The sequence below is a fragment of the Tupaia chinensis genome, unplaced genomic scaffold (genome assembly GCF_000334495.1).
Source record: "Tupaia chinensis unplaced genomic scaffold, TupChi_1.0 Scaffold000114_1, whole genome shotgun sequence".
Lineage (NCBI taxonomy): Eukaryota > Metazoa > Chordata > Mammalia > Scandentia > Tupaiidae > Tupaia > Tupaia belangeri.
The window spans coordinates 183,628-199,450 of record NW_006159578.1 but is presented as its reverse complement, the minus strand read 5'-3'; the positions used below and the strand labels follow the sequence as shown (position 1 = coordinate 199,450).

At 37.1% G+C, this 15,823-nt stretch overlaps 2 protein-coding genes across 5 annotated transcripts in view; both read right to left on the bottom strand.

Moving 5' to 3' along the window:
* Nucleotides 1-2,155: 2,155 nt before the first annotated feature.
* LOC102469382 (olfactory receptor 478) overlaps nt 2,156-15,823 on the bottom strand; it is a 50,861-nt gene continuing 37,193 nt past the window's right edge. For 2 of the 4 annotated variants that reach the window (XM_027770133.1, XM_027770135.1), the window contains one exon: nt 11,248-11,305. The gene's annotated coding sequence lies outside the window, so the exon portion shown is untranslated. Of the gene's footprint in view, nt 2,188-10,331; nt 10,441-11,247; nt 11,306-15,823 lie in introns of those variants that run through there. The other 2 variants (XM_027770136.1, XM_027770134.1) reach the window with 2 other exon arrangements.
* On the bottom strand, nt 8,485-9,429 carry LOC102474038 (olfactory receptor 502). The gene has a single exon (XM_014586102.1). The coding sequence runs from the start codon at nt 9,427-9,429 to the stop codon at nt 8,485-8,487; it is 945 nt and encodes a 314-aa protein (XP_014441588.1).

Sequence of the window (15,823 nt, the reverse complement as noted above, 5' to 3'; positions counted from 1 at the left end):
TGCACTGGGCGTGAGTTTCATGTCACCAGGTTTCATGTCACCATGTACTCAAACTGAAGTTGACCACATGGGAGTCTAGTGACGTAACTATTCTGTCATCTGCTGGTCCAATATTTATTTTATAAGTAATTTGTCATGATAGATGTAAGATGTGGGAAAAATGGAGTGGGATAACATGTAAAGTTAAATTTTAAAGAATACAATTATTTCATAGTGTACACATTATTTCTAGCAAAAGATATTAAAGAAATACTTCTAAATTGTATGGATATGAAATCGTGAGGTAAGAGATTTGAATCTCTTTCTGATAAAGTATAGCTTTTCACACTGCGTGCCTCAAAGAGATGCCTACTGGTTAGTGGTTTTTATGACTGGATGAATGATGATGGAAACAGCAACAACCTGAAGACCCAATCTAATACCCTTACCAATCCTAATTTTAGAACTGTTATTGCATCCTTCTGATACTCTCCTTGATATAATTGGTTTATCCATGTAAAACTGACTTCATTCAGAGGTTGCTCTGTCACAAGCCCTGTGCTTACTGTTTCCCATGCATTATCTCATTTATTCCTTACAAGAATTCTCATTTTGTAGATTTTATAGATTAGAGGACTAAGGCTCTGTTTAATCTATTTGCCTAAATGTACTCTATTTGTAAAATTAATTTTGGGTTTAAAATTTGAGTCAGACTGATGATTAGGGTGCGTACTCAAAACTCCTGTTGTCACTCACCACATCACCTATGCTCATGCCATACCCCAACCCCCTACTTAATTGATGCTTTTTTAAAAGTAATGTATGCATGCCTGTGGATAAGGTCATGTTGTCTGTCTTGTTGAAATCCAAGATGGCTGCCAAAATGACCTCGAATTTCATTATAATGGCACTTCTATACTGAATAACACACTGACCTGTGCCATGACAACTTATAAACACCAGGGAGTCCACTGAAAGAATCTTAAAGGGGAGAAAAAAGGACCGGGGTTTTGGAATTCCAGAAGTCCCCTTCTTTCCAGGGCAAGGCTTTAAATATTAGTCTTCTCTATCATCCTATCCCATTCTTTCATTACTATTTTATTAAATCTTAAACTCCTCAGTCCAATATGAGCAAAAAGTTGATTTGTGAGCTCATCACCTGCATGTGCATCCTTGGCCCTTGGATAAAACTTATAGCAATATACTCAGTTTGGTTTCATAAGTTGACTCCAGAACACCAAATGACAAAAAATTCCATTTTGGAGAGTGAATTGAAAATAATACTATCTGTCACCAAAATTTACGTGCCACTTGAAGACTACTGGTTCTCAGCTAGTCTCTGATTTGCATTTTTTCCTCAGCACCCTCCAAACCCTGCCATATTGCCTAAAGTAGTTGAAAAAAATTCTAAACCTGAACAATGACAATTACTAAGGATCCTAATTCAATCTCAGATATTCAATCTCACCAATGACCAACTCTACAGATTTTATCCCCTAAATTCCTCTGGAAAGTGTTAATTTCTATCCATTTTCCCTCTGCAATTTCTGCCTTAGTTGATTTTCCTATATGCATCATTGCCCTTCCAAATAACATCCAGAGTGAGTTACTTATTCAGATAATTTAATTAAAAATTTTAACTGTTTTTATATAATTCCATGCACTTAGTAAGTTTGCTTTTAAGACAATTTAAGACAAAACAATGGTCTAGTGTCTTGTAGAGACACTACATATGATGGAGAAAACACCAAGGGTATTCTTCTAGAAAACAGGACTGACTACCTCTTTCAAACACATTTATGTCACCTACTTTGTTCATTTTTTGTGTGTAACATTTTCACCTTTGCAGTGTACTGAGTTAGGCAAATCTGTTTATCTTTTCCCTTTATTTTCTTTCCCTTTTTTTCCCATCATGTCATTCATTTATTCCTGCATCCATGCAGGCCTTTCATTCATCATACACTAACTAAATACCTATATGGAGATAGCATGATGGAAGATGCCAGCAATTGAGCTATAAAGAAAGGCAAAGTCTTCCCCTGGACTCATGTTGCTTCTCCTATACGCTGTTTCAAAGTTTAATGCCTTTATTTGTGTTGGCTTCTCTCACCTGTCAGACAGAACTGTTTATGGTGCCAGGTAATCTTTCCAAGAGCTTCTGTTGGCTTTCTTGAGATAAACCTTAGTTCCTTAGCTTTCCAGGCATATCTTAAGATAGGATTAGGGATAGGGAATCAAGGATGGCAAAAAAAAAAAAAAAAAAAACCCCCAAAAAAAAAAAAAAAAAAAAAAAAAAAAAACACACGCAAAATATACAAGACATAAGAAATGAAAAATTGTTTGTTGATAACACGTATGTTGATGTGCTTGATTGAGCCAACTGACGGTGTATTTTGGATGAAAAATTCATTTTGTATACTGTAATGATGTATAGCATATTAATGTTAAAAAAAGAAAAATGAATTGATAAATGAAAAAAAAAAGATATGACATTCTGGTCAATGCCTTGGCAATAACTGCTATTTCTAATATCTAATGCAAGGCAGCAGATACCATTAAACGTACGCAAATAACCATTCTGCCACAAAATACAAATACTCACAATTATTTTCCAATTCTAGAGAGGTCAGGAAGGGAAGAATGTTGATGTTTCAATTTCAAAAAACAATTTTTTAACAAATTGCTAAACATAGCAACAGCTCAAAAGAAAGCAAATGTCCTTAAATATGGAAAATAAAACATAGGAGAAAATCAGTGATGGTTTAGTCAAAAGTCACAAAATTCAATTTCACCTCTTCAGTCTCATGTAATTAATCTCTCTTCTGCTGAATTTGCAGTGTTACTGTGTTCCGATCTTTTCGTTTGAATCCTGGAAGTTGACATTCAATGTTATTACTGATGTTTCCACACTTGTTCCTCTTAGAAAACCAACCATTTTCTAGGTCGTTTTTGTTCTCTTATTTCTGTGTGTCTGCTTAGTTTTCAGGGTATAGCACTCTCTTCTGAACTCTGGTGTTGGTTAATTATTTCAAGTGTCGTGTATCTGAGAATTTTTTTTATCTTTTTTTCCCATATGAAGGATAATCTTGCCAATTATAGTATTCTTGGTTGAAATTCTTTTCATTTAACACTTTGAATATATTTTCCCATTTTTTCCTTGCTCATGGTGTTTCTGATGAGAGATCTGATGTTAGTCTGATGAGATAACCTCTGGAACTAACTTGATATTTTTCTCTTGCCAAAGTATCATGTCTTTGTGGTTTTTGCCAATCTGACAATGATGTGTCTTTGAGAAGATGTTCTTGGGCTGATTCTGTTTTGGGGTCCTTTGTATTTCTTGGGTCTGGATATTTGAAAGTCTCTCTAGGTTTGGAAAAATTTCCTCTGGGATTTCATGGACTAGATTATCAATGCTCTTATTTATTTCTTCCCCTTCTGGGATACTGATCATCTCGATACTTGGGTACTTAATGGTATCTAGCGTTTCTTGTATATTATTCTCATTTTGGGGGTTACTTTCTCAGTCATTTTGGTGATTTTTTTTTTTTGTAGAACAAATGTTTTGTTGTCATCCTCTGAGATTCTTATGTATGGTCCAATCTGCTTTTAATACTTTTGAGCGAGGTTTCAATTTCCTGTATTATTGCCTTCCTCTCCAACAATTCCATTTGATTCTTTTTTGTGTTGTGTATTTCTTGTTTCAATTTGTGTAAAAACTTCCTCATGTCCTGGAACTCTTTGTCTCTTTTCTCTTGCATCTTCTGGAGTTCATTGTCTCTCCTCTCTTGCATCTTGATTAGTTTTGTCACAATGAATATTGTCATTTCTTTATTGGACACTTCCATGAGTTTCATTGTACTGTCTGTGGATGATGAAGGGTTGTTCTTTTGGGTTGGGGGGGAGATATTTTCTTGGTTCTCATATTTCATGTGTTTCTGTAGGGTTTCTGGTCAGCTGATGGATTATACATTTCTTCCTAATTTCTTGGAGTTAATTCTGAGTGTTCAGAGGTTTTTGGGAGGAGGTGATAATCTCCCTGCAGTTCCATTTCCTTGATGTTCACCAAGTAACTTGTACTTTTGTCATTGAAACTAGATACTACAAAGGCCTCCCAGTTTCTAGAGAACTGGTGCACCTGGGCTGAGCTGAGGGGATTCAACTGAGCGTTCAGAGGAGTGTGGGAGGAGATGAGCTGCACTCTCTCTGCAGCTCTGTAGTGCTCCTTACTGCTTACTCTGCAGTCTCTCCTTTCCGATTTTTAGTCATTTGGTGGTGTATTCACTTTTGACCAATTTTTTGGAGAAGGTTTCTGCAACTGTAAACGTGTGTACTTCTCTTTCTGTGAGATATTTCTGTGCCAATTTCTCTCCTCAGCTGTGTTCGGCAAGGTGGTATCCACAGAAAGATATTTGAGTTCAGATTTATGAAAAGGAGTTTCTCCCTTTGTGCAGCAGGTTCAGTGTGGGTGGAGTATTTTTATGACCCTAAAAGTATTCAGATGTTTGGCTACTGTGTGCCTAGACCTCTCTAGACACTCATTGTGTGGAGGCTGTCTAGATTTTGGGATCTGAAAAATGAGGTTTAGAGTAGATATTCTTCTGTTGCCTTGGTCCCTAGAAAGGGCAGGGCACAGTTCAAATATTGATGGCTTCTGTCTATGTTTTGGGGTCTGGAAGATGAAGTTTAGTCCCTTTCATTTCTTTTCATTGATGGTCAGCTTTTTGCTTTGTTATTTCTCTGCTCTCCATACAATTAACTTGCAAGAAAGAACAGTTAAAAAATTGTATATACCTGGGTCAGCCCTCTAGTCTAGTGGTTAGGGCAGCCAGAACCCAATGGTCAACCACAGTTTGAATCCCAGCCCCAGCAGCTTGAAAAGTAGGTGAGACACATGTGCTTTTGTGCTCAGAATTCCTACAAGATGGGTAAAAGTAGGAGAAAGGGAGCAACAAGAATCATGGCATGATCTCTAATTAGTGGCCTACTTCACTGAATGGGTCATAGCAGAAACAGCAATCTTCAACTCGAAGACTCAGTTTTATTTTCTTGCTAATTCTAGTACTTATGAATTCTATCATAACCTCCTATTCCCCTTCGGTGGAAGTAGTTTACCAATGATAATGCTAACCGACTTTCATTCAGAGCTTTTCTCTGCCAAGCACTGTGCTTCATGCTTCACGTTTATTATCTTATTTAGTTGTCACAAGAATTTGGGAGCTAGGCATTCCCTTTTCCAAATTGTATAGATGATAGAGCTGAAGCAAAGTTCAATTTACTTGCCCAAATGTACTCTTTGGTAAATCCGGCTTTAAATGTCAGGTCGGTTTATGTTAGCATGTGTACTCTGAACTCCATTTGTGAATAAGATGAAAATGTCTGAATGAGGACTCCTGGTTCCCCATTAGTCCTTGATTTTCATCTTTTTTCTCTTCAGAGTGAGAGATAGAGATGGAAAGTGAGAAATCTCCTTCTGGGGAGTTGGAGGAGTCAGGCCGTAATCCTTTCTCTTCCATTCTCTTCTTTGTATTTTGGGCAAATAAGTACCTCACAAGGTATTCACGTCGCTGATTCCAGGACTCAGACTGTGGAGTCAGCTGAATGGGATCCAGGATCTTAATCACCATGCCACCTGCTGGCCCCTCCTATTGGCATCTTTGAAAATACACAATGTCGGGGCCGACTGTTGGCATAGTGGTTGAGATGCTGAACTTCCACATGGCTCAGTGTGCTTTAAGTCCTGGACCTGGTGGTTTTCTCTTCCTTTCTCTCTCTCTCATTTTCCTTCTGGCAAAATTGAGATATGATAATAATAATAAATAAAATTAAAAAATAAGCAAAGTCTTCAATAGATAAAGGTAAAAGAATTAATTAAAAAAAGAAAACAATGTCATTAAAAAACATAATCCAGGAAATTGGAAGAAGTAAATACTTCATCAGATACCAAAACATCAACATAGATATATAAGAAACATGAAAAATAAGAACATAGCTCTCCTTCAAAGAACACACTAACTCCACATTATCAACACACAAAATGCAAGAAATCATACCAATGTCAGAAATGTGTCCACTTAACCTATACCTACTGCACTCCATGGTAGAGACTGAAAGACTGGAGAACACAAAAGTATTAAAAATTGTAATGGATGGGACCAGCAGTTAGCATAATGGCTATGTGGCTGGACTCCCATGTAGCCGACCGCGGTTTGCATCCTGGACCCAGTGGTTTAAAATTCACGCCGGACGCGTGTGCATGCGTGCCCAAGATCCTGAGAGGAGAATGGAGGAGAAGGGATTGTGGCATGGCCATCCTCCCTGGGGGGTGATTTCTTGCTTTCTGTTTCTCTGTCTCTGTCTGGCGAGCGCACACGCCCTATGGCAAAAACTTCTCCAAAAAGAAAAAAAATTGTAATGAACACTAGAGATTAAATGGAAAGAGAGTGTGGGAAGGGAAGAACATAGGAAATTTGGGGGGAAATGAAGAGGTAAGACACTTATGGGACACAGATAAGGTTTATTATCTGATAATGAGGATTTGTATGGTGGCCTCAACTGGGCTGGACTGAGGTGTATATCATGCTGGGTAAAGTCTCTTCACAATCTAAATGATGTATGAATAATAATAATAAGTTGGTTTTAGAATCTTGCCTGTAATAAATGAAATATGAAGAAACAGACAAAGTCAGGAGATGACAAAAAACCGTGCATCACATGGAAGAGAATGCAGAAGGAGGTGACCTACAGTCTGTACGCAGTACCATTTTTAATCCCTTTGCACAACTGAGTCAATGAAAATTGAGGATGAATTTGATCCTAAAAGTATTTAGATATTTGGCTACAGAACCTGTCTAGAAAATCAGTGTATGGCATCTGAGCAGAAAAGTGAGAAAGGTAAAAAAGCAAAAGAATAAGAGTAGGTAAAAAAAAAAGAGAAGGAAAAAAAAAAAAAAGAAAGAAAGACAGAGAGAGAGAGAGAGAGAGAGAGAGGAGAAAAAAATGAGAAAAAAGAAAGAAAAAAATTTTCTTTGTCAAAAAATAAAAATTGTGCAAAAAGAGCAACTTTTAACTGAGCTGTAGATGGCTGCTGATTGGTTTATCCTATGAGGCAGAGGGAAAGGTAAGAATTAGAACAATTAGAAAGACAAAAGAGCAGCAGAGAGCTACATTTAAAAATTTTTTTAATTTAAAATATATATATAGAAATGGAAAGAGATAGAATAAGTAGGGCATCCTAACCTGGCTCCTGGCTAGACTGGGGAGCAGGAAAGTGAAGACCATGTAGAGGGTCTTTCGTGGTTGAAATCCTTGAAAGGAGATTCTTTAAACTGAGTTGTAGATGGCTGCTGATTTGTTTATCCTATGGGGGCAGAAGGAAAGGTAAGAATTAGAAAGATTAGGAAGACAAAAGAGCAGCAGAGCTTTACATTTAAAAAATTAAAAAAAAATTAAAATAGAGAGAGATGGAAAGAGACAAAAAAAGTAGGGTGTTCTAACCTGGCTCCTGGCTAGACCAGGGAGCAGGAGGGTCAAGTGTGGGAAGAGGGTCTTCAGTAGCATGAAATAGTTCTGACATGAACAAGTCACTCCAAGGGATTGTTGCACTCATTCCCTGAGGGGATCTGAAATCCTGATCATTTTGCAGAAGTCATTTCTTTTACCTGACAGAGGGATTCACGGGTCATCTTTGCTCAGTTTTGCATATGTCTAAGGTTGGAGTCAGAGGCTAGGAACATGGACCAGAATTTAATGGGCCCATAATGCCCATCCCAACAGCTAATCTTACTGCAACAAAACATCTTCAGTAATTTTATTGTCTGTTCTACTTTGTCATTTTATCTCAGAATGTATATTTAGTCATAACCATTATTATCACCCACATTTTGGGATAAGTTATTAGTCAATATTGGTATAATATTAAAGAGTTGGAAGTATAGTATATCTAATACACAACAGGTAGCTAATCTTGAAAAAGTATCAATACAAATGAAATAAAATTTTCATTAGAATACTTGTTATGAGAAACATCTTTGTCTTAATTAATTAAAAGTAACTTTCTATGAACCTCTAATTTACTATTTTATATTTACACACCCACCCTCAATAATCACTAGAAAGTTCCAAAATGGCTAAATGATATATGGGCAGACATACTTAAATCACATTCAGTTTTATTATTATTCTTTTTTTTAACTTTTTTTTTGAGAGGTTTTACACTATAGGATGCGTGCACTTGCCAGACAGACAGGGAGAGACAGAGAGATAGAAAGTGAGAAATCACCCCCCAGGGGGAATGGCCATGCCGCAATCCCTTCTCCTCTATTCTCCTCTCGGGATCTTGGGCATGCACACACACACGCCTGGCGTGAGTTTAAGCTACCGGGACGTGAACCATGGTCGACTACATGGGAGTCCAGTGACATAGCCATTATGCTAACTGCTGGTCCCATTTTATTATTATTCTTATGGAATATTACATGTCAAATCCTACAAAAAGACCTGGCATGTCTAAGAAAATACTTTTTTTTCAAGATGTCTCTTCAAAGCCCCTTTAATCTCACTATTCCTGAGACTATAGATGAGGGGGTTCAACATGGGGATGACCACCATGTAGAACACAGACACCACCTTGTTCTGGTCAGTTGAGAAGCTGGACTTGGGCATTACATAAATGAATGTAATTGTCCCATAGAACAGAGTGACTGCAGTGAGGTGGGAGGTACAGGTGGAGAAGGCTTTATGACGTCCCTCGGTGGAGTTCATCCTCATAATGGTGATGAGGATGTAGATGTAGGAGACAGCTATGACAATCACTGTGACCACAATGATAGAACCAGCAGAAAATGAGGGGATAACTGCAGGGATACTTGTATCAGAACAGGAGAGCTCAACTAAAGGTGCAAAATCACAGAAGAAATGATTGACTACATTTGGTCCACAGAAGACCAAAGAGAACACAGAAATAGTAAAGGAGAATGCATTGAGAAAACCACCTGTATAAGCAACTAGGAGTAACTGTGCACAGACTTGAGTGGACATTTTGGCCGAATAAAGCAGTGGGTTGCAGATGGCCACAAAGCGATCGTACGCCATGGCAGCCAGAACAAAGCACTCAGTTGACCCAAAAAATACAGCTGCACCAAGCTGGAGTCCACAGCCAAGGTAGGAGATTGTATTTCTTTCCATCAAGAAGTTTACAAGCATATTGGGTGTGACAGAAGATGAGTAGCCTATATCAGCAAGAGCCAAGTGACTCAGAAAAAAGTACATGGGATGATGGAGCTGAGAGGAGATTCTGATCAGGATGATTGTGCTGAGATTGCCAAATATAGTCACCAGGTAGATGCACAGGATGATCATGAAGAAGATGACCCGAAGGACTGGATCATCTGTTAAGCCCAATAATATGAACCTGGTCACTGCAGTGTGGTTCCCATCCACAAGGAGATCCATGAGACAGTGAAGCTGCTTCCAGAACAAGCCCAAGATAAAAACTATACATTAAGGAATTTAAAATTTGATAATTTTATTTTTATTAATAGATATGTAGAGATTATTATGAACAAGTAAATCAATCAAAGTTTAGACTAAAAATATAGTTTTCATATTTTTTAACTCTAAAATACTGACTTGCATATTTATGTGTAATGTGTCTTTTTTTAGATTTCAAGAACATCAGAAAAATTGTTTCATATAATTGAATAATTTATATACATGAGCACTTGAAAATGTGCCTGGAAAAATGAAATTACAGTATGTTTATGGAAAAATTTTATAACCCATTTTTTCATAATACACATTTTCCTTGAACTTTTTGTAGACCACATGTGTGTATGCATGTGTTTATGTATATATGCATGTGCGTACATGTAGCATATAATATATATAAGTAAAATGTACCCATAAGCTTTACAACTAAGTATTTAAAATATGATGAATTAAAATAACAAGGGGAATAAGTATATAACAAGAAAGAGTCAATTCTATTACTATGGGGCTATGTAACAGATGATTAATGGCGAACAATTATTCAATGCTTACTAAATTTTAGGCAGAGGATTAAATTTCTATATATTCTATTTAAAAATATAAATATAAATCAATATTTTATTTCTATATAAATTTCCATAAATTAATAAAAAATACTGTTACTTTTACTATTTTATAGAATAGGAAACTGATTTTGAATATGTAAAGTTACTTACCTGAGCTTGCATTTGAAGCAGAGGAAACAGAATATGAAACCCAGACAGTTTGAACTCAATCCATTCCCTTAGAAACTCTGCTAGCAATAAAATTAAATGGTAGCAATTATGAAATCAAGTATACTTGTTAATGAGGAGATAGCAGGTGGACCTTTCATTTTTTGACAGTTAACTTATAAAAGAGGTGCCCCACTCGGTACACAGTTTGCAATGTCTGTCCATTAATAATGACCATTTCTTTAGGAGAAATACAATTTTCCTGATAGGAAGGAATAGAAAGGAATTTCAAATTAAGATTATGAATAAAGTTACCTAAACTAATTTTGTTAAAATTTCTAATGTTTCCAGTTAAAATATTATTTTATCAAGTAGTTTGGAATATTAAAGTAATCACTATAAAAACATTATGTCATTAATATTTAGACCATACTTAAAATACATTAACTGAAACACATTACTAATGCAATAAAGTTTTCTAACTGGAGCAATATAGAATGCAATCCTATTATTTTAACAGGGCATACAGCCATTTTTTAGGTTAACGAATTTGCCCAGGTCCCTAGTTAATGGCTACCTTGACCTTCATCTCCAAGTTTTCTATTCTTATATTTGTCCAAAGTGACTGATTGCCTGAGATGCCAATACCTTTAGACAAGGAAAAAAAAAAAAAGAAAAAAACAAACCAAGTATATCTTTCTAAAAGATATTTACTAACTTAACTCCCCAAAGTATTTTAAAGCCAGTGATTTCATTAGCATTATAGTTAAATGCTAAGTTACACAGTATTGAGGGCCATGTGAGTTTCTGGTTTTATGGTGGATAAATGAGAAATCTTGATAAATAGAAATAGGCCTGTTTATTCATACTAAGTTGACTGTGAAATAATTCAGTAGAAGCTACTTGCTGACTGCTTGAATACAATGACTGTTTTCTCAACTATAGCTGGTGAATGCAGATACAACTTTAAAGAATAAAGTGTTCTCAAAGAGCAAATTGAAATCAAGAAATTAGATTCATTCACATAAGCCAAAATCTAACATCTTGAAGAATTCAGAGACTCTATTCTTATATAGTAGCCATGTTGTCTTTTATTATTTGCCTTTGGGGATAAATCTCTGAAGATTCTAGATTCAAACATAAATTCAAAAGCACCAGAGGTCATTATTACATTCTCGAGTGAATACTGAGCAGCTCTATTCAGACAAACTCAACTAGTCTATAAAAGTTTTGTCAATTCTCAAATAATCGTTTGCTTTTTATGTTGGTATTTGTATACTTTTATTGATTCATATGGGGGTACAATACCATAAATTATCTGACAGTTCTTTATTTACTTTGGAGTTCAGGTTAAAGAATACTAAAGTATGATTATAAAAGAGTAATTCTAATTCTTTTTTTATTCAACATTTATTCATTTTATAAGTACTCTGTCATGATAGATGTAAGGTACTCCATTAGGTACCTTGGGAAAATGTAAAGTTAAATTGAAAAGAATACAATTATTTCATAAGGTACACATTATTTCTAGCAAAAGATACAAAAGAAATACTTTTAATTTGTATGGATAGGAAACCATGAGATAAAAAGAGATTTGGATCACTTCCTGATAAAACGTAGATGCTCATACTGCATGCCTCAAAGAAATGCCTACTAGTTAAGTGGTTAACATGACTGGATGAATTATGACGTAAACAGCACCCTTCATCCTGAAGACCCAACCTAATTCCCTTACTAATCCTAATTTTAGAAATCCTATCACATCCTCCTAATACCCTCCTTGATATAATTGGTTTATGCTAATAATATTGACTTTCATTTAGAGGTTGCTCTGTCACAAGCCCTGTGCTTAATGTTTCCCATGAATTATCTCATTTATTCCTCACAACAATTTTCATTTTGCAAATTTTTTTTTTGAGAGGTTTTTGCTACAGGGTGCGTGCGCTCGCCAGACAGACAGAGAAGGACAGAGAGACAGAAATCAAGAAATTACCCCCCAGGGGGGATGGCCACGCCACAATCCCTTCTCCTCCATTCTCCTCTTGGAATCTTGGGCATGCACGCATACGCTCCTGGTGTGAGTTTAAGCCACCGGGTCTGGGATGCAAATCACGGTCGACTACGTGGGAGTCCAGTGACATAGCCATTACGCTAACTCTGGTCCCTCATTTTGCAAATTTTATAGATTAGAGGACTAAGGCTTTGTTTAACCTATTTGCCCAAATGTACTCTATTGGTAAAATTAATTGCGAGTTTAAAGTTTGTGACAGACTGATGGTTAGGAGGTGTACTCCTAACTCCTCTTGTCACTCACTTTATCACCTGTTCTCATACCATACCTCAACTTTGTACTTAAACGTAAGTAATGGGATGCATGCCTTTGGATAAGGTCATGCTGTCCCTCTTGGTGGAATCCAAGATGGCTGCCAGAATGATTCTAGAAGACCTAAAACCTCATTATAATGTCATTTCTACACCAAATAACACACTGATCTGTGCCATGACAATTTATAATCTCCAGGGAAACCACTGAAAGAATCCCAAAAGAGAGAAAAAGGAAGAAGGCTTTGGAATTCCAGGAGGTCCCCATCTTTTCTAGGGAAAGGCTTTGAATATTCGTCTTCTCTATCACCCTATCCTATCCCCTTATTACTGTTTAATTATATCTTAAAATCCACAGTCCAAGATGAGCAGAAAGTGGATTTGTGAACTTGTCTCTTCCATGTTCATCCTTGGTCACTGAATAGCACTCGTAGTGTTACACTCAGCTTGGTTTTTGATAAGTTGACGCCACACCACCAAATGACCAAAAAAGAAAAAAAAAAAGAAAAAAAAATCCATTTTGGGGAGTAAATTAAAAATTGTACACTCTGTCACCAAAATTTAAGAGGCCACTTAAAGACTACTGGTTCTCAGCTAGTCCCTGATTTACATTTTTCCTCATCACCCTCAGCATCCTGACATATTGCCTAAAAGCAGCTGAAAAATTCTGAATCTGAGCAATGCTCAGTAGTCAAGATCCTAATTCGGTCTCAGGTGTTCACCAATGACCAACTCTACTGATGTTACCCCTAAATTCCTCTGAAATGTGTTCGTTTCTATCCATTTTCCCTCTCTAAATGCTGCCTTAATTGATTTTCCTAAATGCTTCACTGCCCTGTTATTATCCAGAGTGAGTTACTTTTAAAGATAATTTATTTTAAAATTGTTTACTGTTCATAAATAATTGCATACACTTAGTAAATTGACTTTTAAGACAAAACAGTGATCCAGTATGTTGTAGAGACACTGCATATGATGCAGAAAGCACCAAAGGTCTTCATCTAGAAGAGCAGGACTGACCACATCTCTTCCAAACACATGCCAGTCACCTACCTTCTTCATTCTGGTGTGGAACATTTTCACCTTTGCAGAGTACTGAGTCGGGCAAATCTGTTCACCTTTTCACTTTCATTTCTTTTCATTTATGATCAACTTAGTTTTGCCAAGTTATTTCTCTGCTATTCATACAATTCACTTGCAGGGTAGAACAGTTAAAAAAATTTGTATACCTGGGCCAGACCTTTAGTGTAGTGGTTAAGGCAACCAGATCCCATATGGCCAACTGCAGTTTGAATCCCAGTCCCACCAGCTTGAAAAATTGGCCAGACACGTGTGCCCCTGTGCCCAGAATCCCTGCAGGATGGATAAATGTAAGAGAAATGGAGGAACAAGAATCATGAGATTATCCTTTTAAAAACTGTAGGTAAGTGATTTCACCCACCAGATTGCTCAGGTATTCCCTTCCTTAAGTTGTTTTCAAAGAATTATGCTTTTTACCAACATATACTGTGAACATTGAATTGGGGAGAGAATTAGAATCTATTCTTTATCTGGGATTCATATCTTACACATTACTTTTGTAATAATTGGAAAACAGTCTATTTTTTTCATTGCTAGAGGGTATGTGTACTTGCGAGAGAGAGAGAGAGAGAGAGAGAGAGAGAGAGGTAGAGAGAGAGAGAGAGAAGCAGAGAGAGAGACAGAGAGAGAGAGGGAGAGAGTACTATCCAATGGGGTGCAGTCACGCTGCAATCCTTTTTGTCTCCGTTTCTGCATCTGGTGTGATTTTGGGCACACAAGCATGTGTGCTTTGTATTTTTTCAAGCTGTGAAGGTAGGGACTTCAATTGCAGTTGGCTGTGTGGGATCTGGCTCTATGCACAGCATGCTGTGTTATAGGGCCAGCCTGATCAAAGCTTTTTTGTCTTTCTACATCCTAATTCAGAGATTCAAGTGCAAGGCCAGCATATGGTGAGGTGGTTAAGGAGCTAGATCCCACATGACCAACTGCTGCGTCCAAGTCTCTGAACCCAGCAGCCTGAAAAACAGGCCTACTGTGTGCATGCACACACAAAATCCCAGAAGGAGAAGAGAGGAGAAAGGATTGTGGCACAGCTGTGCCCCCCAGGAGGTAATTTCTCACTTTCCCTCTATATTGCTCTCTAGTGAGAGCACACACCCTATAGCAAACAAACAAACAAACAAAACAAAAAACAAACAAAAAAAAGACACAAGCGCCAATTTTGATTCATTTATGAATATTAAATCAATCTAGAATGCTTGGAGTAAATCCAACCTTAACTGCTTTTTTATCCATTTTCCTATCATTAGATTTAATTTACTAATATTTTGTACAATAAATTTACATTGTTAACCTAAAAAGATAAATTGAAGCAAAGTGTGTAAATCAAAAAGGACTTTATTTGGGAAAAATTTTGAAGACACCAGGGTACAACCCAGATGAGCATAATTCAGGTAGTTCTAAACACTTGCTGCTGTCTTACAATCCTCGAACAGGTTTCAAAGGCAAAAACCACACATAAATTGAGAAATGGGGGGGGGGGAATCATACCAGTCCGTTGGTGGCAATCAGCCTTGGCCACCAGGATCAATAACCCATCATCCATTGTAATAACCGGGGTGGCACGGGTCCACAGGTAGAGAGGTAGGCTCTGGACAGATGTCCTTGCAGGGTAAGTGCTTGTGCCGTGGTCTACGTGCAAGGATGTGATTTTGGCAGAGGTTTGCTTACAGTTGTTATTAGGCATCCTAGAAAATGGGAAAGCACTTCTTCATGGACTTCCTGGCTCCAATTAGTTAGGACTGACACATATGACTCCATTTTAATTCTGAGAAAAATTTCACAATGTATATTTTCCTGCCCTTTATTTTCTGTTTTTTTTTTTTCTTTTAGATCACCAATAGCATGTATGTTAGTGTTTTAGACAAATTTTAAGAGAGATTTTTACTATAGAGTGAATGCACTTATCAGAGAGACAGAGACAGAGAGGTAGAAAGTGAGAAGTCCCCATTCCCCAGGGATAGCCATGCCATAATCCCTTCTTCTCCATTCCCCTCTCAGGAATTTGGGCGCACACACACACGTGCCCCGTGTGTGTTTTAAGCAGCTGGGTCTGATCCTCGAACAGCAGTCAACTACGTGGGAGTTCAGCAACGTAACCATTACGCCATCTGCTCATCCCTTAAACAATATTTTATGTGTCTCTTAAGCTCTTTTCTCACTCTTCCATACTATTTTCTTTCCATGTTTCTGTCTACACATTTTCTACTCCCCTCTCTTCCGGTTCTCTAATCCTTTCGTTA